The 22,761-nt window shown below is 38.0% G+C and overlaps 1 protein-coding gene across 4 annotated transcripts in view; it reads right to left on the reverse strand.

The window, feature by feature from the left end:
- The window catches only part of iqsec1b (IQ motif and Sec7 domain ArfGEF 1b), a 193,104-nt gene that overhangs the window by 90,963 nt on the left and 79,380 nt on the right, over positions 1-22,761 (reverse strand). The window contains exon 1 of one of the 4 annotated variants that reach the window (XM_039770928.1): positions 18,029-18,117. The exons of 2 other annotated variants lie outside the window; for them this stretch is intronic. In XM_039770928.1, the coding sequence (XP_039626862.1) occupies positions 18,029-18,051 (23 nt within the window). In that variant the 5' untranslated portion in view covers positions 18,052-18,117. Of the gene's footprint in view, positions 1-1,278; positions 1,297-18,028; positions 18,118-22,761 lie in introns of those variants that run through there. One more of the 4 variants, XM_039770927.1, reaches the window with a different exon arrangement.

Raw genomic sequence — 22,761 nt, forward strand, 5'->3', positions numbered from 1 at the left:
ATCCCAGCTGTTCCTCTTATGCCACATTAAACAGAGTGACAAATGACACCCTCAGAAGCTACCCTCCCTGCTATTCTATGGTTTTGTCTCACTGTGGGTCCATGACTAATCTGCCCACCCCACATAACAGCCTCTGCAGAATGGTTCTGTTTCAACTCAGGGAACAATTAAATAGTATTGTCTTTTTTATATGTACCTTGTGTTTGCTTACCTTTATTCAGCTCAGAACCACAGTGTAAAAACAAAACCTACACTTCACATAAACAGCATGCTGTAACTATGTCATGGGTCACTATAAAAGACTACACCACCTCACATCCTGTTGTCCAGTTCTGCTGCCATTTTACAATACAGTATGCACCACCTATGTGGGATAATTGGTCCTGCTATAATCTGTCTTTTTCATTTTTAAAGAGTTAAAAAATAGTTGAGGCTTGTCTGAGCAGAGCCAAAAAGCTGGGTTAGACAGCTGAGGTATTAGAAATACTAAGAAAAAGAGAGGGGCTCATCATACAGCTTGCCTCTTATCACTTGGCAGTTTCTGGGACCGTCAAGCACAAAAGGAGAAAAATAAAGTAAGCTCTAAGATGCTTCACACAGACACTGGACATGCAGCCCTGTTTGAGGACACAGACCAAATAAACAGTGACGGCACAAAAGTCCTCCTCATTAACCTACAATACATGGAAAAACTAGAATCCAGAGGCTAATCCCTTACCCCATACTGAATGCAGAGGAAGAAACTCAACACAATCCAAACTCCACACAACAATGGAACTCTCCTAGCAAGAGCCTATACCTGCCAATCATACAAACAGCACAAAAATGTACTCTTTATCATAAAATAAATAAAAGAAAGGAATCCATTGTCATTCACACTACACAAAAAAGACAAACAGGATTTGCAGCTCATTCACCTGGAAAACTAGTGTATTATTGACAAAGCACAAAATAACATCTTGCACAAAAAAATGCCTTTCAAACAGTATTCTAACACACCTTTTTGCTCTACACAGATCACATCTTTTTGGCTTTCAGGTGGAGACGACTCTAGAGTCTCCTATACCCGTAGTTAAATGTACCATCATCTGGAAAAAGCAGACTGGGACATTTAGTTAGAAGCAGCTTTACGATGACAAGTTTAAATAAAGTCCCCTTTGGACTAGAAAACCCATCTAGCGATTTTTCACTCTTTAGCTTCAACATGGCACAGAAGTCTGTATTCACATTAGCAACCAAGTGCTGTCCTTCAGAGAGTAGCAATGGTTACCCTCTTACCTTAGAGTTCTCACAGAAATGCAGTACTTCCACATCAGATTCCACATGATTCTAGCATCTCTCTGTTAAGACGGAAGAGAAGAAAAATAAAGCAAGTGTGGCAAGCCCACTCCTGTCCTGCGGACGTGGCTCTCCGGCCAAGTAATGCAAAAGCAGTAAGTGACCCTTTTGCAGCCTGCACTACGCCCCGTGTGAACCACCAAGGTTCTTACTGGAGTGCTGACAAACCATAGGCTACTGCCAAGTTGGTGACATATCTCCTAGAGAGCCGAGGCAAGCCTCAGAGTCCAGCCTTATCCATGGCCCAGCGAGCCACCCTGACCGGAAGTATAGGGGCCATCTCCAGGAGAACAGCACAGAAGGCGCCAGCAGGTCCTCCTCTCTTTTGCAAGAGTTGAATCTGATTTAAACTCATCCCCCAAGATGCTAGAACGTGCAGGAGATGTAATGACAGGCTCAGTGGGAGGAGGCCAAGTTTCTTTACTTTCCAGTGGCCGCCCAGTGACATAACAGCTGGATCACTGCCATGCTGAGGCTGCAAGCAGCTGGAAGTGATTTAGGGCATGGCTTGTACAACAACACTGCCCCCTGGGGGGCATGTAAAACATAAGCATTGAAGTTTTGGAGTGCAAGGCACTTCTGAATTTCTGGTCAGCTAGAATTTTCTCTTACCAGAAGATGCTGTATCCCATTATTGAGTTATACCCACAAGAATTCACCATTCACTAACATTCTGCTATCTGACACCAAAAAATCACATGAGGGCCTCATACGTCAGTACCTGGCACAAACATCAGCAGTCTCCCAGAGGAGCCAATTAGTCATTGTGTGCTATTTCATACATTAAACACACCCCCAACCATCCAAATGAGAAGCGGGAGTGCACTCAACACAGAATCAGTCACTTGCTCTCTGTTAGCATCAGACAACTGAACTTCAGTGTGCCTCTTTTACCTAACCAACATTAAAACTTGCAAAGTGGCACTTTGACCAAAAGGGTCTATTAATGGAGAAATTGGCAGGCATCAGTAGGCATTGAAGGGTAGCCATGTTTCTGAAATGCAGCTTAAACCTCCACATTGGAGAGGCATATTTCAGTGGCCACACTGGAACAAAGCACCAAGGGGGTTTCGGGGCAAAATGGGAGTACAGAGAAAGGAAAAAATTAGAAATCACCACAATGTTCACAAGCTTGGTGACCAACATCAACGTACATTGTAGCTTCAGTTCCACTTACATTTACTTAATGCTTGTGGGTGGTAAGTTCTTTTAAAAAAAAAAAAATTTGTCTCAAAAGACCATTACCCGATGATACTCAAGTTAGCCTCACTGCACCTACAGTATGTATAGGTTTAAATCACTTCTTAAGCAGCATTAAAGCTCATACTGCACTCCAACATACACAATACAGTATTATATAGGGACTCCCAGTGGACACATTTCCACATGCTAAATATGAACCTCCCTTTACTTGATTTGTTGTTGGCACTATCTATAATCAGACATAATGTACTCATACCTTCATAATGTATCGTATAGCATGTTGCATAAGCTTAACATGTAATTTTAATACAGTCTTTTGTGCTGTATCATTTACATAATCTATGCCTGTATATTTTCTGGCACCTTAACTGACACATTTTAAATACTATTAACATGCTTTATATTCATATCTGAGATATATATATATATATATATATATATATATATATATATATATATATATATATATATATATATATATATATAGTCTGCTTCACTAGCTACAACATTTAATATAGCTTTTCACAAGGTACATATACATAATCTTACTTCTAATGTTGATTAATTTTCTAAAAGACTATTGCATATAAATATTTACTGTACTAGCTTATCAAGTAGGACATTCCCATCCAATTGCAAATAAAATACATATATAGCCATTCATCGCACAGATCACCATTAATTGCACTAGCTTTATTTCATATATAGCCTTTTAAACTGTAAATATAAACTTTTCACTATAGTACAAAACTGCATGCATCACAAGAACTGTTTTGGCAAGCCTGCTTACAAGCAGGCTACAACCCTTCTTTCCCACAGAATTAGACAGAAGATAGCAAGTCACCTTTTATAAAAGCCACCGAGAGGTTGCAGGCACAAAAACTGCCAATAATCCAGACAAAAGGCCTTCAACTTCAGCATCGTGGAGCCCTGGGGCACTAACAATCCTTTCAGAGGCAGCTCCAAGGTAGACACCAGCGCAACCCTTGGAAAGATGAGTGGCTGATTCGTGTTTTAGGTACAAGTCTGTCCAGCCAAATCTCCCCCACAAGCAGAGTACTGGTCAAAAATATTCCAAGGTCCATCTCCGCTGGTGCTATGACCACAGACAGTGAGCTTTCACAAGCATACAATTTGCTCCTTGTCTGCCTGTATGTGAGAGTACTGCCGCCACTACCAAGTACATGTCCTGGTTTGCACATAAAGTGGTGTGTTCTATTTTTCGCTCAGGCACTCTGTACTACAGCTGCTCCATTGTCTGTCCTCGTCTATGACACACGCCGGCTTCCCCATGCTAAAGAAAATGACAGTGCAAACAATGCCCTCCCGATGAGGGTATTAATTATGCTTTATCTCAGTCACAGCACCCCTGGCCAGTCAGGTTTGAGTGCAGAAAAGCTAATCAGTGAAAGCACATGGTGCTCAGAGGAGTAAGAAGCTCACAGGGAGATGGGTCGAGGCAGGTTGCTATAGCAACTCAATCAAATCTCAATTGGTGGCTCTTGCTTGAAAGGGTGGGGTGAGGTGATGAGGTGGGGTATAATAAATGGCTCAGTTGGCACAATGAGGCAAGGCTGAATAAAATTAAGATGTTGAGGGGAAAACTAATTGCTAAAAAAAATAAACAAACTGACAAACTGAGTGGTCTTCGAAGACCTTTTATATGCAGTTAGGCCAAAAACGAACAAAAGTTAAAAAAAAAAAAATACAGGGTGTACAGAAACATGCATAAACGTGGATAAAGATGACAGTGTAAGAACTCAGGGATAAATGGTTGGGTCACTGCTAGTGCACAATGCAGCATGGCACAAGACATAGATCATCTTCATAACACATAAACCACCAAGTTCATCACAGCAGAAATGTCAAGGTGACGGTGGCACAAGCTGCATCCATCAGTAAAGGAGGTTTCCTGGACTCTTGTCCATATTACAGAGTAGCGCTAGTTGCTCAGCACTTGCTCTGTGTATGGCATGTACAGCAGCACAATGGCAACACTGGACAGACAGAATATAACCACAAAAATACCAACTGTCACTTCAGACATTTTAATAATTCACTGTGGTCTTTTGTGCTCTCTGTTTGACTGCAAAGCCAAGCTGACAAAGTTTTGAAGAATGAAGACCCCTGAAAAAAAAAGGCCTGATCAATGAAAAACCTTGGTATACAACACTTCCCTATAGCAAAAAAAATCCTGAGACATCACCTGAAAAATATGGCTCATGTCAGAGGGAGCATTTTGTTAACATACTAAATAATCTTCTGCTTAGAGGCAAATTCTACTGCTTTTCCAAAGCTCCTTCTTTTTTTGAGTTTTCCTAGACTCACAATTGGTACAATTTTTTTGGCTCACCGGTTTAATAGTTTGCATGCACCACTGCAAAGTGGATTGCCAATAAAATAGACATCATTCCTTCAATTTTCTTCTGTACACTGTGAACTACTCTATATTCCTTTCTACTTTTATGCTGAATGTTGACATTTCTGCCAAGCCTTCCAGGCGAAATGTGTGTAATATGCAAGGCAAGCTCCTTTCTCTCTGGCATATAGGAAAATATCACCGCAGAACAAACATGACAGCTTTTGTAAACTAGCCAAATATCACAGAAAAGTCAGTTACAACATATTTTTAATGTGTCTTTTAATTTACAGACAAACTGTACAAATTCGCCTTACCATTATGTGAGGATTTCTTAAATGGAATTAACAGAGCTGAAACAATAAATTTATATACAAGTCTTGAATGACCTTGAATCAAGTTGCTCTAAACTGAAGTGGCTGCTAGAGAAGATATTTATTAAGGTACTCATGAAATGGTTATTATAGATTATAATCTAGATTATAGATTATTGGCAATCTCTTTTTAATGATTATTCTGTACAAGATATGGTCAACGCATCACCGCCTGACTCTTAAACTACAGCTAGAATGTGCAATAGCTTCTTCTTTCCACAGGCAATAAGACTGCTAAACTATCTGTTATATAACAAACCACTTTCTGCACATAACAAGCCAGTTTTTATGCACATAAGTATTGCTTTACTTTTTTGAGGTTTTTCCTTTTCCCTTTTTGTACATTTTTTTGTCTTGAGTAATGCAATTTCATCCCACTATATTTTAGATATGGCTGGAATGACACATAAACTTGAACTTGAATATGCCACCCTCTAGAATCATTCAGAATTTTTCTCAAAACCCTGCTTTTGACTTACAGTGCTGTAACTTTATAAAAACGTCAGAATTCCTATTATTGCTGTTTATCCTTGATTTACCGCTAGAAAGTTTAAGTTTTTTTTTTTATGTCTGCCTTATCAATTTCTTCAAATATTGCAAGTCAGGCCTCTCTGAATGCTTGTGGCTCCAGTTCCATGAAAGTCTCTCTCCATAGGTCTTTCCATTTACATTTATTTATTTGACTAACATGTTTATCTAAGGCAACTTACAACATGTATGATACAGTTGGTTACATTCTTTTGGTTTACCAATTGGAGCACAGGCAGGGTCCAAAGCCTTAACGACTACACCACACTGCCTGCCTTTATAATGTCCACCACAATGTTCTAAATCAGTGATTCCCAAACTCGATCCTGGGGACCCACTGTGGCTGCAGATTTTTGCTCCAACTAACTTTCGTTTTTCATTGGATTCTTAGCCTAGTGATTGAATTTCGTTTCTCTCTCTCACTCTATTAAATAAAACAACTTTTTCGAATGTTTGGCTCTGAGATTTGTAAATTGTCTTTGCAAAAGCTATTCTAATGGGAAACTGGTAACATTTTAATACGAATGGCATATCAAGATCTTCTTTGCTGTGTAATGTTATCCCCTGAAGTTGTACTACATTACCTTTCTTGGATACATCCTCCGCACAAATTACTGTAGAAAAAAGGAAGACTGGACAGCATTAACATTTGTAAATTCTTTGGAATATTGTAAGTTGATGTTTTCACCTTCCGCACAATCACCACCAACTGTTTCAGCATAGTCTATTGATGCGCATTTAACCAATTTGCAGTATAAACGATCGTCATTTTTGGCATTAATTCGTTTGACTTCATCGTTTCTCTATGCTAGGACTGCCGTGTACTCATTTTTACTGTTGATAACCCTTCGTGATGAAATGTGTCGTCTCGTCGGAGCAAGAATTGTGTCTGTCAAAAGCATTCACACGAATGAGAGGTGAGAGTACCGTGTGTGTAGTTTTCTATGATTGAAAGGAAGGCACGACTTGAAAACATCTCATGGCCAAAGTCTCGACTCGCAGGACTTGAAAAAATCTTCCAAAAAGGATTTTTTTACTATAATAAAGTGATGTAATAAGCAGTTATATGGGGAATATGTCTTTTTTTTAAGTCATTAATAGAATTTTCAACCTAATTTTCATTTTGCCTTTCCAGGTGTTCTGGTTATTTAATTGATAATTTACTAATTAGCAGGTCTGACACTGAAGTCGTCATCATCATCATCATCATCCTGGATGTCTGCTCTGGTGATTGTTAATTGTCACTATTAGGTTTAAATGAAGGGGGCAAACTACACAGGAAAAGGGGAAAATAATAGGAAAACAACAAGTTAAGTATTTATAGTTTTAGAAAAAAGTAGAACTATTTCCAAATTTCCTATAAATATAAAAACCACACTGTTGTGTTTTTCTGAATGCAGAATAAGAGAAGAGTAAAAAAGACCAGCTAATTAAATGTAATCAGTTGTTATTGATTATTCTCACTGATTGTGAATCTGGTTGGAACAAAAACCTTCAGCTACAGTGAATCCCCAGGAACCACTTTTCTACATATGTCAGAAGTTAAATGTTTTTTTTTCTCTCAATCTGGTATTACTGCATTTAATAATATTTTTAATTGACTATTTTCCATCTATTATAATAAGGACTTTGCTGTTCCATCTATCAGTTTTTACTGTAATTAGCTACTATGTACATTCATATTTTATATTCTTAGTGGATGCCAAGACATGCATAGCATGTCATGTACCTTTCTTATTCTAAGAATACTTACATGCACCATATGCTAATTTGGCACTTTATTTAGTACTAGCAAAATACCCGCGCTTCGCAGCGGAGAAGTAGTGTGTTAAAGAAGTAATGAAAAAGAAAAGGAAACATTTTAATAATAACGTAACATGATTGACAATGTGATTGTTTTGTCATTGTCATGAGTGTTGCTGGCATATATATTTTTAATGGTTATTTTTAATACAAATAGCCATTTCCTCCAAATGGCCCAATCATAAATCTGCAACTCAACATACACTAGCATTCAAAAGTTTGGAATCTCACAGAAATTAATGCCTTTTTAGAAGAAATTTTGATGAGAGCAGGTTATCAGCACAGCAAAACTTGCTATTTCTGTCAAACAAATGCCCCTAAAATACTACTCTTTACTGCACTAAATACAGTAGTAGGATGTAGTACTAGGGTGTTGTACAGTGCTAGCCATTATGAATGCAGAGAAAAGTCAAGCAAAATGACACATTTTATTTGCTAACTAACTAAAAAGATTACAATATGCAAGCTTTCGAGGCAACTCAGGCCCCTTCTTCAGGCAAGATGTAGTTAGCCAATAAAAGGCGTAATTTTGCTTGACCTTTCTCTGCACTATTTTGTAATTTATTCCATGTGTTTTTTGTGTGAATAAAAACAATCATATTTGTGTGAAATATACCTGTAACAACTTTCCAACTGTGCTCCTGTGTTCCTGTTGAACTCACTTTAAAGTAACAGCCTGGATGTACTGTATTGATTACATTCACAATTTTACAAATGTCAATCATGCCACCTCTTTACCTCAGTCTGCTTAAACTTAAAATTTCAAACCCTTTAATCTTTCCTCATAATTAATCCCCCACAGACCTGGAATCAGCATAGTTGTTTTTCTCCAGACTTTTTCTAGCACTGCTGTCTTTTGTTAATAGTGATGAGTTCACAATGACTCTCGGGTCCTTCTCATAAGGGGTTCCTTCAAGTTTCAGACTTTCCATTGTATATTCAAATCTAATATTTCTATTTCTTATATGTTGCCAATGTCCTACATGTAATATCTTTCAGTTATTTACATTAAATTTAATCAGCCAAAAATCTACCCAAATCTGATTGCCACCCAAGTCCCTCTGTAACAAGTCTGTTGATTGTAGATTATCTGCCATCCTGCCTATCTTGGTATGATATACAAATTTTCCAGTATCTTGCTTATAATCCTATCCAGATCATTTATAAAAAGTGTATTAAAAATAATAGCAGCCCTGGGACTGACACCTGAGGCACACAAAATGTCTGATAAAGTTCTTTGGATTATATGTTCCTATGTTTTAACCAATTTTGCACACATCTACACTATGCCTTGAACTCCAACATCTTTCAGTTTTATTGCAAGCCTATCATGTTACACCTTATCGAATACTTTATGAAAATCAAGATAAATATCACATGCACCTCTTTGATTGTGTCTTTTTGCTGCTTTCCCAAAGAATTCCAGCACATTAGTAAAACATACATTCCTGTCAGAACCCGTTTTGACTGTTTACTAATACTCCTGCTCTTGCCATGTGCTGCTCAATCCTTTTCTTAATAATTCAATCCATTAATTTTATCTGTGAAGCATGTTAAATTTACTGGCCTATAGTTACCTGGAACTACTCAATAATCTTCTTATATTCTGAGATACAGTAATATCTGCTATTTTCCAGTCCTAATGAATGTCTCCAATATGCAGTGACTTTCAAAAATAGGTGTCAAGGGTTTTTATATACACTCACTAACCTCCTTAAGCACTCTGGCATGAATATTATTTGATCCTGGTGATTTGTTATATTTCAGTGTATTTAATTTAAGCAGTAGTTCTCCCTTTTTAACTTCCAACTCAGCGAGTACCTCCACAGTAGTTCCTGTTATTGCTGAGAGGTTATCCATTTTTTCACATGTGAAAACAGTTTAGAGCATTCACTAATCCACTGTCTCCATATTTTAAATCATCCTTAGTGTTCCTGATACTCGTCTTGAGTATCCTCCTTGACTGTTCTTTTACTACTAAAATACTGAAAAAATCTCTTTGAGTCATCGTTTGGCTTTTCTGGATTAATTCTCTCTGTCTTTTAGGTTAGCATTGGAGTTATTAGTCTCATATGCTTTAAACTGCTGTTTTTTCCTTTTCAGTTTCTTTATTATATCTTTATTTACTCACTGTTTGTTTTTGGTTTTTTTATCTTTTTTTTGTAATTCTTAATGCTTCCAAATTTGGGATTGTTCTGTATTATATGTAAAAAACTTTCAAATATGTTCCACTGTTCCTCAACAGGCTCTGCTGCAAGTAAAACATCCTTCCTGGGGTTGCAAGATACTGGCATTACAAAAGTTTGTCAGTCTGTTATTTTGTGAAATAAAGGTTAATCCATGCCACAGATTCACAAGAAACTGAAGATTTCATACAACTATGTCCACTACTGTCTAGACAGAAGAGGACACACAGGATCTAACTAGGATGAAAAACAAGCAAAATATCTAGAAGCATAACCTCACAGGAGGATTAGAACATCAGAGTCTATAGTTTGAGAAACAAATGATTTACAGGTCCCCAGTTAACTGATTCTTTAAACAGTGCACACCAAATACAAGTGTCTACAACAATGAAAAGATGACCCCGAGATTCTGGTCTCCCAAGCAGAATTTAAAAGGAAAAAAAAAACGTATTTGAAACTAGCAAATAAGAAAAGATTAAAATGGACAAAACTTAGTAATTACCCAGAAATCCACTATCCAATGTCTGTTCTTTTGGCAATTTTAACATTTTCTTTTCACTGTTCAACTCTTCAAATAACATATCTTTGAAACAGTGGTTTACAGAAGGGCATCTCTGAATGCAAAACATGTCAGATCGTGGATTGGATGAGCTACTGCAGTGAACAACATACTGGTTCCTGCCCTGGCCAACCAAGAAAAGAAAGATTAGTCTGCAATGATTACGAGAAAAATGCTACCTGGTCAGAACAAAAAAAAAATAATAAAAAAAGGTGCAATGTGCAGATGGAAGGGACAGAATTTGGTGTAAAAAGCACAAATATGTTAAGGGCTCCACATATTAATAAATGTATATTTTTACCATATCTTCAAATGCTAAACTGTTTTTTCATTTTCTTTTTAATTCACGTTTTCTGTGGAGTTTGCTCTCTTAATTGTATCTGTATATTGACAATTAATGTCAATCAGAATGAACACCAGCACAAACAATACTGAATGCTAAAGGACAGGTATATAAATGTTATCCACTTGTGCGCTTGTTATTAGACAATGGCTTAAATAACCAGAACATTAAAAAAAGAACAAAATATTAAAAAGAATAAATTCTTACCTAGCTAACATATATACTTTTGTTCCATTCAGTGAAGATTTTGCAAAACCAGTAATTCTTGGATTGATACAAAAAAGAAACTGAAAAATAAAAGCATGCTTAATTATGGCAGGAGTCCAATTAAAAGAAGAATTTAGTTGGAGTGAAAACTCGCAGCCACGAGGAGCTTGCAGTACTGACCTTGAGAACCACTGCAATACAGTACCTTTGGGATGAGGCGAAACAATGATTTATAGCATGAATGTGTGGTTGGAAAATATTCAGGAATTACACAATACTATCGATTCAGCATGGGCCAAAATCCCAACAGAATGTTTCTTGTATCTTGTTGACTTGGAAGAATTTTCCTTAAAGCCAAAACCTGTCATACCTGACACAAGACAAGTGTACCTAATAAAGAGACCATTGAGTGAATGTCTGCCACACAACATGACAAATAAAATCTACTTTAGTAATTTGCATTGTGATTTTCTTTTTTAAAATGCTTTTGGTAGTGCTGCTAATGAAAGGTACCATGTAAAATAAAGATTAATTGACTGATTGATTGACTTACTGACTGTCTAGATGGCATGAATTTTAAGATAATCTTCTTGGGAGAATTTGCAACAGGAGTTTATTTTGTTAAACGTACAGTACCTTGAGTCTTCTAGCAGTGAACTTTGAAATATTCAAAAAATGAACAGCCAATATAAAGTCTCTGTTCCCACAAGAAACCTGCAGAGAAAGAGAGATGTATGGGATGGGGTGGCATGGAAGCAAGAGCCACAAGTCAGTAATTTAGTTTAAGTGTCAAACATGTGGAACGGTGTAGTTGTGGAGCTGCTGATTCAGAAATGGAGACAGCAGCTAGAATTTGAACGAGACTGGTCAAAGTCCCAGATTGGTGGCCAAGCAAAATGCCTTGGTACAGATGGGATTTACACGAATGCTTCCTGGCCAGAAAATGAGCGACAGCAGCAGACGTAGTAATACAATGCATAAAATGCATTGCCAAGACATCACGTCATACAAGCCTTCTTGTCTTATTGTATTAATGGGCACAACACTGAAGCCAAATAGCCCAAAGCAATAAAAGCATGAAGAGCTCTGATTGAGATGAATACATCTAATTTGCACCATTCAGAATGCACAGAAAGTCATTTTGTCACACTTCAACATACACCATATATAATCCTGTTTAAGTAATGAACCTTACTAAATGTTTGGAGTTACAAGGCTACAATACCATCCTATTTTTTGTCAACAATTATTTATTGATATTAAATGTATTTTTGATCAGAATCATTAAAACATTAACCTATAAGTTTTACTTTAATGATATCCATTAAATTATGTAAATACAAACATGTCACTATTGATTTCTTGTTGGAATGCATTATATCCAGTCAAACTTACTGTATTTGCAAATTTGTCATCTGAAAAGGCTTGCTCAAATGTTGTCCCACAAATAAAAGATGTGTGTTGCCAGGCAATACAGAAAGTGAACTATGAGCAATCTGCTCAGAACTGTTCATATCTGGAGGTGGGGGACTGATGGCTGATCAGATCACCTTGAAAAAGGCCTTAATTCAAAAGCCTAGGTCACAACAAGCCAAAGACTACACTCAATTTTCTGGGCATTCCATAATGCCCCGAATTTCATCAGATGCAAGGAATAGGACCACTGCCTGAAGACAGGAATGTCATATTGATAATATATATAATAATGTCATATAATAATGTAGTATTGACAGACACTTTGGGTTAAGCCACTCCACATTGTCCTGATTGCAGGCAAGGCTTCAGCCAACTGCCAGGACAGTTGACGATTCACGATCTGGTTGCCTTGGAGTGACCAAACCAAGAAAAAGTCCATTCTGCAAAACAGTTTCAGATCCAACCATACTGCTGCTGATATTACCAGCAGAAACAATGCCTGCATCAGTGACAAAACAGTGAGAAACAGGGTGCATATTGCAGGCCTAAGAGCAAGGTGACCCATTAGAGGCCCCCTTCTCACTCTGTCTACACGATCCGAACCTACAGCAGGACAATGTCAGGCCATAAACAGCTGCTGTGATAACAGTTGTCCTGAGGAATGAGTGCTGATGTGCAGATGCTCCCTAGGTCGGCTTTCTCTACTGAAAGTTACCTCACAGATTACCTTTGTGATATTCTAGGTCCCTAAATCCACAGATTCAACACTCTTCCTGCCATGGTCCAGCAACTTTGTCAGGCCCTTGTGCAGCAATGAGATAACATTACACAATGTCAGATTCAAAGGCACACTGACTCCATGTGTCAGAGGTGTCAATTAGTGGCGATTGCAAGAAGTGGTCACACAAGTTACTGAAGAACTGCAAGACAGTTGTTGTTAATGTTCATAATTAATATTATTTTTTTGAAGCAATGAAGTTTGAAATTTCAGTCCAACAATGTGTATTGTGTTTTTTTTTTTTTAACTTCAGTATTAAAATGATGTTAATAAACATGAAAACATCAAACACAGAATAAAAATAATATGACAAAAAGCTTTACAAATCAAATATTGCTACACTGCAAAACTACAAAGAAGGCAAGATAGCAAAAGTTAGACAGAGTAAGGCAGCCAGAATCTAAAGTATATACAATGTCTAACAGGTTTATAGTCAAATTCAAATTTATTGTCATAGAACAATGAAATCCTTACTACTGGCAGTAATAGAATGCCAACAATAGATCAAAGGAATGACAAAGACAATGAAAGCAGCATACAGATAAAATATATACAATATACAGTGTATTAGTGACCTCTCAGTTTGGGCTGCCCGACTCGATGGGTCTGGACTTGTGGGTCATGTAACGCATGAGCGCATAGGGAGTGGCTTAAGCACCCGACAAGCACCGCGAAATCTCGTGCCAAGGAACAACGACAGGGTACTAACCTTTCTTTCTTTGTTCCCTCAGGAATAAAACGAAGCAACACCGCCGTGAGTTCACCTGGACTCGATAAAATTCAAGACACTTCAGGGTTCCCTCCTTCCCTCTGGTTCCCATCTGATGGCGTCACTACTATACATCTACAACCGCGGTTCCTTCCCAGCATTTCGTGTCCACTTCTGTTCCCACCCCATAAATTGTCCACCTGTCATTTGTTTTTTGTCTGTGTTCAATGTACGAACTGACCTGATCTAACAGAGTTTCTACAGTATACAGGGACGGAAGCCCCAAACCTTTATATTCTCTTGACAGGCAAGGAACCGTCCCAGCTACTCCCATGCCGTGCTCTTCGGCGACTATTGATGACGTGGACAGTCAGGACGGGAACTCTACTGCAACGGACCTCAATCCGTAAGTACAAACGGATGAGGATCTGGGCTGGATGACCCTAACCCGGTTGCCCCACAAGATCCACTCACCGGCCTAAACTTCCAGTTTCGGTCTACGCCGGCTTCAATTAAAAGAGAAGAGTGGAACGATGATTCCCTGAAGTTCGCCAGGAATGCCATTGTTTCTATCGATAGGCCATCATTGGAAGATTCCCCACCACCGGGACCCTAATTTGTTCTACAAATTTATCTGTTGTATGGAGTATTGGAATACGAAGGCAGGGCGAGGAAGTTTTTGTTAGTTCTGCGGACAGATTTGACTTTGAAATAAGGAACCATGTTTCTTAGTCATTAAAAACACATTTGTTGCAGGTTCATCACTTTTGACTTTGAGAAATGTACAAGCTAGTGCACGCCCACCTCTTAGGCGCCCATCATATATATATATATATATATATATATATATATATATATATAAAAGAAAGAGTCAAGCATTTCTTAATGAATGGCTGCTGTGTAATCTTATAACCTGTATATAAAAACTACGGTATCTTTGAATTTGCTGGGTGAGTGTAATTTGTCCCATACTATTTGGTGTAACAGAAGATAAAGAAAAGTTATTATGCGAGATGGCTGAGGTCCTTAATAATAACCCTGTGGTCACAGGGATTCATTTCAGTCGAGAATATATGGCAACAACATCCTCAGCTTGGTCTACTGTCTAATGGAGAGAATGATGCATAAACTGGATTTTTATTTATAGCCTGCACCTTTTGATTTTTAACTCTTAAATTAATCTTTCAAGTAGGATACACCAACATCTCATTCTCCAGAAATAAATCATAATTTATCACAGTCATGCTGTAATTCAAAAACCTGGTGAGGTTATCATCATAATAGATGTCAAATTATACTTCAGATCTTGATTTGTTTTATTACAGTGTTTTTCAAAAAAGACCAAGTAGAGTGAATCATACTAAGATGTACAGGGAGCATGGCATTTTTTCTCAAAAAAGGTACATTTGAAGAATGATTGTTCACTTGCCCTCAGTGTAGAGCAGTGGGGGACACCAGGTGTATCAAAACATAATATGAGTGGCATATATCCACCTTGTCTACCATGAGAGCTACCAAGTGGCCTTTTAATCTGGAATGATAAGAACCACTTGCCATATTATAGTACAATGCACCAGTTAAAGAGGGATGGGAGAATATTATAGAACCACACAATATACAGTATCTTATGAGAGTACACATTAATATTCTGGGCAAATACTACAGGACCAGAAGTTGCAAAGGGAACTAACTGAAGACATCAGATACAGCAATGATAAGAATGACAAAGAGACATTTGATTCACAGCGCAAAGCAAAGAATTTGCTTTGCCACAAGACAGATTTGACTTTGAAATAAGGAACCATGTTTCTTAGTCATTAAAAACACATTTGTTGCAGGTTCATCACTTTTGACTTTGAGAAATGTACTCTCATTTTCTTCACTTTTGGGAACATGCTGGCACAGGCATTACATTTCAACATAAGTAAATGAAATTGGATGTGTATTGGAATGGAAACTCTATTGTTCTGACTTTGGGACCGATTTTAAAATAGATGAATTTTCTGCCTCTTCCCACATTTCAGGCAAATTCTCAAGAACAGAAAACATCCAGCAACAGATAACTTCACACATCCAGCAACAGATAACTTCACCTCCAGCCATCCAATTATGTAGCAAACCCAGAAGCTAATGGTGTAGGTGGGCAGTTCTACCTTCAGAATTGTAACAGTGCCAAGATGGCCCCATCCTCAAAGATCCTGGTTGCCCCATCCCCATATACTGAGCAAAGACAGGCAGGATACTCTATCAGCAAAGGCACAGATATACAGTAAGTAGGAATAAGTTTCTAGTCTGGTTTCAGTACTTTAAAATTTTCTCTATTTCACAGTGGAACAGCATACAATAATTGAAAAATAACTAAATTGTTACAAGCATATTCAATAAAGAAAGGTCCTGAAGACGTATAGCTATTTTATGAATGGCATCAAAACAGCTAGCTTTAAGGTATAAAAAACACCCTCCAGGAAAGCTGAAAGCTTTGACCACATGGTGCATTATGAAATCTACACAAAGGTAAGCATCTTATGATTTTCAGTAGGTGGCCAAGATGTTAAAATGTTTTTATTTAAAGGACTAATGAAAAAGCAACCCAGACAACATGTTCTAGCTAAATCTTGACTAATTTCAGAGGCACTACACAGATGTTCTTTTAACTAAATGAATGGAAAGTACCACTCGAGCTGGAACCACCACTACACTGCAAGTAATCAATCACAATAAATTTTATTTTGGCTACCAAAAGCTGAAATGATTTACAAAAATGCAGTTTCTACATGACCTCTAACCAACCTATGAAAGTCTTCCTAGTCTTGACCTACAAAGCAATGCTGAAAGTAGTATTCTCAACTTTTCCGTTAGCAGCCTGTACTTAATCATGCAGGAACACCTCCCCAGTGGCCATGGTCACCTGACCCAAAAATTCCAATTTTCTTTAACATAACATCAAGTTCCATGTGTATCACCTGGATGTATTAACTAAATGTGGGATCTCCAGAAGATTTTCACTCTGAAACTTGGTGTACTCATTTTCTGTGGCTGACCCTGGTGTCATTCTGGGCAGAAGACTAATTTTTAACCCTTACATTTGAATTCCACCAAAGAGTTAATTGTATCCACCAAAGCTGGTACAAATCCACACAAAGGCAATTGGCCTGAAAATTTCACAGAACACCTTCATATTCCACCAGACTAGATCTAAAAAAACCTTGTTATATACAAGAGTGTCTGAAGTATGCTGGCAACCTGCTCGCTTCCTTCCCAATTTCCTCTCCAACTTTCGAGGTCTCTGTTCTCAAATGTGTAGGCTTGCCTATACCTCGGCTATTGGAAAAACAATTTTCTCATAAGACAGTCTTTGGGCAAACAGTGCTGTGTCACTAGATTGCACTACATAACAGACAAGTTCCACAGTGCTTATAAATGGGCACTGCTTCAGGGCTCTCAGCTTCACACTTCAACGCAATCATATCTTCATTACTCACTGCAAGTGGGAGGGGTAGAATTAACATGGGAAATCAGTCAAATGAGGCATCACGTCCCCTCTCAGAGATATTCCCAAGGGCATTAAATGTTTGCTGACTTGAAAGGCTGAAAAGGCGTCTTAGTGCAAGTGATCATTACTGCTGATCACAAGGTGAAGGACATACAAGAATAGTTCTTACAGTATCACGGGTAGATAGATCAGTGCACTTTCAAGAAACTCCCTGTGGTACCTGCTTCCACAGGCCTGTCACTAGTTTCCATCATTAAAGCTTGAAAAACAATTCAATCTCCTCCTTCAAACTGTCTCAGTAGTCTCCACTCCCACATCTTTATGCGCTTTGTAGGCCATCTTTGGGAGAGCATTCTACTGCCAATCATATGTATGTGTGTGCACATATATTATTCTGTTAGTCTTGTAGCAGGCTTCACAGAAATCTGTTTTTTATGTGAAGTCACATGTTCTCTATGCTCTAAAGGTGTGTATGTGTACAGTAAGCAATGTTATCTTTGTATGTGTATGTACAGTGGTGGCATTTTCAACGTGTGGAATGAATGCCATCTGATACACACTTGCACAACAATTCCATCACAGACTAGCATGAAACACCAAGAGGGTAAGTGACCGGCAGCGCCCAATAAGCAGCATGTTCCTGCCAGTAAGTAACACACTGAGCCCAATACTCCAAAGTGATGCTAATCCCATTAACAGTCCCATAACAAGAGGTGTCACATAGGTACTTACAAGTGGCAGCGCCTACAGGCCATCGTGATGGAGAGGATCCACGCTTGAACAGGAGAAGCCAAGCTCTGAACGATTCATACAGAGATGAAAAAGAGGAGGGAGGTAGATTCATTCAGACTCATCTATAATGATGTCAGCAGCTGCATCTGCAGCGCTATAGCCTTTAGTCAGAAGCAGCTGCTGCATGCCATTGGAGGAACAGTTTCCATGGCAACAACAGCACAACTGAAGACATTGCACACTGAAAAGGGATCCAGGGACAGAGTGAGATAATCTTCAGTTAAGAGCAGCTCCAGCTCACACCACACTAGCCATCCAGTGGTTGTAAAACACCCCCTTTCCAAAGCAGGTGCAATGAAAAACTGCATGGACAATGGATAGTAATAGAGAGGCAGTGATCTGGACACAGCATTTAATTATTTTTAATACCATGTCTATTTGTTTTGCACACAACTCGATAGCCTAGGCTTTCAGGTGGGCGGATCTGCAGTCGCTAGACAGCATCAGGGCTGACAGACAACTACAATTAGCACAGCGATTACTCAATTACTAATGGTGGGTTGCGTCTGAGCCAGTGTGTACACACGCTCTCGAGGAATTAATAGCTGTGACAGGCACCAATTAGTGGGCGATAAAAATTGTGGCACACCAACACAATGCTTCTCATTTACTGTAAGCACAGGGTATCCGTCTGACAAAGTTATGGCAAGGGAAAGGAGGTACATGCTACTACAGCTGGGCATTATATCCATCAGATGGCTATCCCCATGAGCAAAATAGAAGTCCAAAGTCAAGCCAGGAAAGCATTAACTCAAGTTTATTTTGGACACAAACACATATACCTATACCTGGACTGATTCCGACATGCACACTCACACTCTCAGTTACAGGATCACTATTATATACAGTGTGTACTCTCAGGTGGACATACACTCATGACAACTTCAAATTCATACAGCCACATTCATTTATATGGTCATAAAAATCACACATCCACATCGCCTTACTCACCTTACCAAAAATGTTCAGTCACCTGCTCACAGGTACATTATTAAGCAAACTCACAAACTTATCCTGTCACTTCTACACAATGACTTATATTCATTCACACATGTATGCTGATACGTGAAGAGTAAAACACAGAATTATACACTAATACAGAGTATGTCATACACACTTGTTGTACACTAACAGAAAGAATCAACAACTCTAACTCAGTAACACGCAAACACAAATGCACTCATATGTTCTTTGTCACATGAAAGATTCATACAAAGTCAATCACATATGCACAGATGCACACCACATATTTCTTGTATAAGCACATGTGTTCTGTTACACAGAGATTCACCAACACTCTGTTGGCCACATATAAATTTACTTATGGTATCTCCACTACACACACGGCTCACACACATACACACAAAAACTCACAGTTTCACACAAGTACACCATACACGTGGACATCTTCAGGCCTGACTCTTCTCACTGAACTGCATCACAGCATGCTCTGTACATAACTTGGATCTGCTGCTCTTTTCGTGGCTCAGCAGTGTGGAAACAGCAGCCTCCTGAAATTGTTCTTGCCAGCTGTATTTTCAGGTCAGGTGTAACTAAGAAAAAGAACTGACTAAAACAAATAAAGGCATGAAAAAGGATAAAACCAACTACACTAAAGCAGCAGTAGCATCTCTATCTGAAGTACACTGCAAAAATATGGTGAAAACCTCAGGGAAGTTGTATTTAGGGACTGAGTTTTATTATTATTAAACAATCTTTATTTTTATATTGCCACTAGAAGTTTGCACCATTACAAGCTTCTTTATGGGACTAAATCGATTATATTACAATTTAATTACTCCTCTTCTCTAAGGTAGAAAAGTGAATTGTTTCAACAGTATACAATATTTTCTGAAGGTTCATTTTGTAGCCACTTTAGGGTTAAAGAAATAAAATATTAAATCAACTTGCCAAATAAACTCAATTTCTTTGGAATTAATCTACTTTTCAATTGAAAAACATCCAAGAGGTCATCAATGCTTTACCCTTAATGATACAGTCAGACAATGTGGAAATGGCACTACAAAGTTATTATAATAAAAGGCTGTTAAATATTTGAGTAGACATTGTTTGCCTTCATGCTGTTTGTATGTACAAGGTGCTTCTAGGAAGAGCAATCGGCAAACTGTGTCATTTTCAGCAGTTCTGAGTAGTAACAGTGAGAAGTTCAACATCTCAACAGATATGAGGAATTTGATTTTACTGCTCATATTTGTGAAAGAACCCAAAACTATGATTACAGCATTTTGAGCTGATCGTTTGATTGGACATGTCACTCAACTCACAGCACAGCTCCACTGTGATCATCACAACAATAAACATATTTTATATTATAGATAAAGAAAAACAATACAACAGTCTTGGTAATGAAAGACCAAATAGTACTTTATTATCAGCAACACACTGGCTATCTACTGCAGCATTCTCAGTGAATACTAGTTTAGAAAAACACACACCGTTGATTCTAGTCATTTTTTGTTCAGCATAATATTTAAAGTACAATAAAATGTGTTATTTTCAGTCCAATTGTTGGCAGGAGGAATTACGAGAAATAACGAAAATGGAACCTGATTATCACACATAAGTCAAGCAGTCAGCACAGAACTACAAATCTGAGACTACCTCTGTCAGTCTGTGCTATGAAGTCAAGAGCAAGAGTTCTTCATTTGTCCAGTTATGAAAAATGACTTTTGTCAAATCTTTCATGATGTTAAATCATTGACTTTTTAAAAGCAGATTTTATACATGCCTAGATTCTATTGTCCTTTTACTGTACAAATGATCTTTAATTAGGATTTTATTGCTATATTCACATATTTATAACCAATGGTATTATTGTAAGAATTGAAAATATCATTATGATTTTACATACTGTATATTATTATGTATAGTAACAGGAAAACAATGTTAATGCGGTCTGAACAGGCATTTACCCCAAATCATTTTGGAGTTTTCGAAAAAAATCAATTCTCAAACACAAGTTCCATTCTCTAACATCTTGGGTTGTTGCGGCACAAAATGACAGATGTGATAGTGCCACTGTAGTGCAGGTATCCACCTAACACTTCTGCAGACTTCCAGCAGGGGGTTCTCTTGGACTGTTATCCCTTCCTGACTAAAGAGAGATGAAACATTTCTGTCATTCAGCAGTCACACCAGTAGAGGGCAACACAACTTAAACATTAAGCGTGAAGCAATGCACAGCCTCTGCTCAGCTCATTTGTAGGCAACTCAAGTACTGCTGAAAGCAAAAGGGTTCTGGAGAGCTGGGTACTTTGTATTCATATTTACTGTGAGCTGTTTGGCTATTCCAGTGCTCCTGAAAAGGGATATTCCAGCTTCTCTGCAAATTGCAGTGACCAGCTACTTCTCCCCTAATTTTTTGTAGTTAATTGTAATAGCAAACCAGATGGATGACAGTACTCTAGAAATTTCATTATGGGAACCTGCTTTTAAGCCAACAGATAATCTTGTAATTATTATGAAAAACAGGAGTTACTGCATAAAGCTTTGTATTGCAAAGTGTACTGATTTAAGGTAAAAGCTTAATACATGGCTAAATGAAATCGTAAAGAAATTTGATAATTCTGTGGTAATTTCTATGGATGGATAGTACTTTATTATCAGCAACACAATGACTAACTACTGCAGCATTCTCAGTGAATACAAGTTTAAATAAACATGCACCTTTCCTCTTTTATGCTTTTCTAACTTCTTATTTAGGGACGTGCCAAAATCACAGATTTCATTATAAGCTCTAAGGCAATTTCCTCTTAGAGGCATGACAAATGAATTGCCGCTAGATCCTTGACCAGTCCCAGATGTTTAAATGGGGTCATACATTTTTCTCCCACAAACTAACTTAAGTTGATTCAAGTCATTTTTTGTTCAGCATAATATTGTACTACTGAAAGGAAATGTGAAAATTACACTGTAACTGCTATGGATAGAAGCTGACGCAATACAACATGTTTGCGATGGTTATGGGTAGTTCCAACACACATGCCACTCTGCCTTTAGTCTTGTTGAAGCCAAGGTCAAATGAACATGATGAGCAACATAACATAGTAAGATTTCTTAAAACTCACTGAAGGATGTGGGCTAAGCAAGAAGTAGAAACAGCATGACTCAATGAAAAGTTTATGAATGGGTATAAAGGTTAAAAGTGGTACGAACTAGCGTAACCGACAAAGCTTGATCTGGTCGACTGTCAATGTCGAGCACACAAGCCCACATCAATATGATGAATGCTGACAAGACCTGAAAGATTATGTTGTTCGCAATTGATACATATTTGGATATCAGTTATGGATCTGAACATGCCTGATGACTGCATGATGACTTGGGGTACCATAAAGGTTGTGCAAGATGGGTACCCTAATAGCTTACCAATCTCCACAGGCCAACATCCTTCAGTGAATTTCAGCACATTTAAACTCCCTCTGCTTAAAGAAATCTCACTATGGCACATTGTTCAACAACTGTGCAATCCCGCAGCAAAAATTCCATGTTGATTTGACCTTGGCTTCATCTAGACTAATGACAAAGCGTTTTTCTGTGTGTGTTTGATCTACCCATAAGCAATCACAAACATATTGTGTTGCATCAGCTGTTATCCTTTGTGGTTACCGCATCATTTACAAATTGCCTTTACTTTTTGATTTACCCTCATA

The sequence above is a fragment of the Polypterus senegalus genome, chromosome 12, assembly GCF_016835505.1.
Source record: "Polypterus senegalus isolate Bchr_013 chromosome 12, ASM1683550v1, whole genome shotgun sequence".
Classification (NCBI taxonomy): Eukaryota; Metazoa; Chordata; class Cladistia; order Polypteriformes; family Polypteridae; genus Polypterus; species Polypterus senegalus.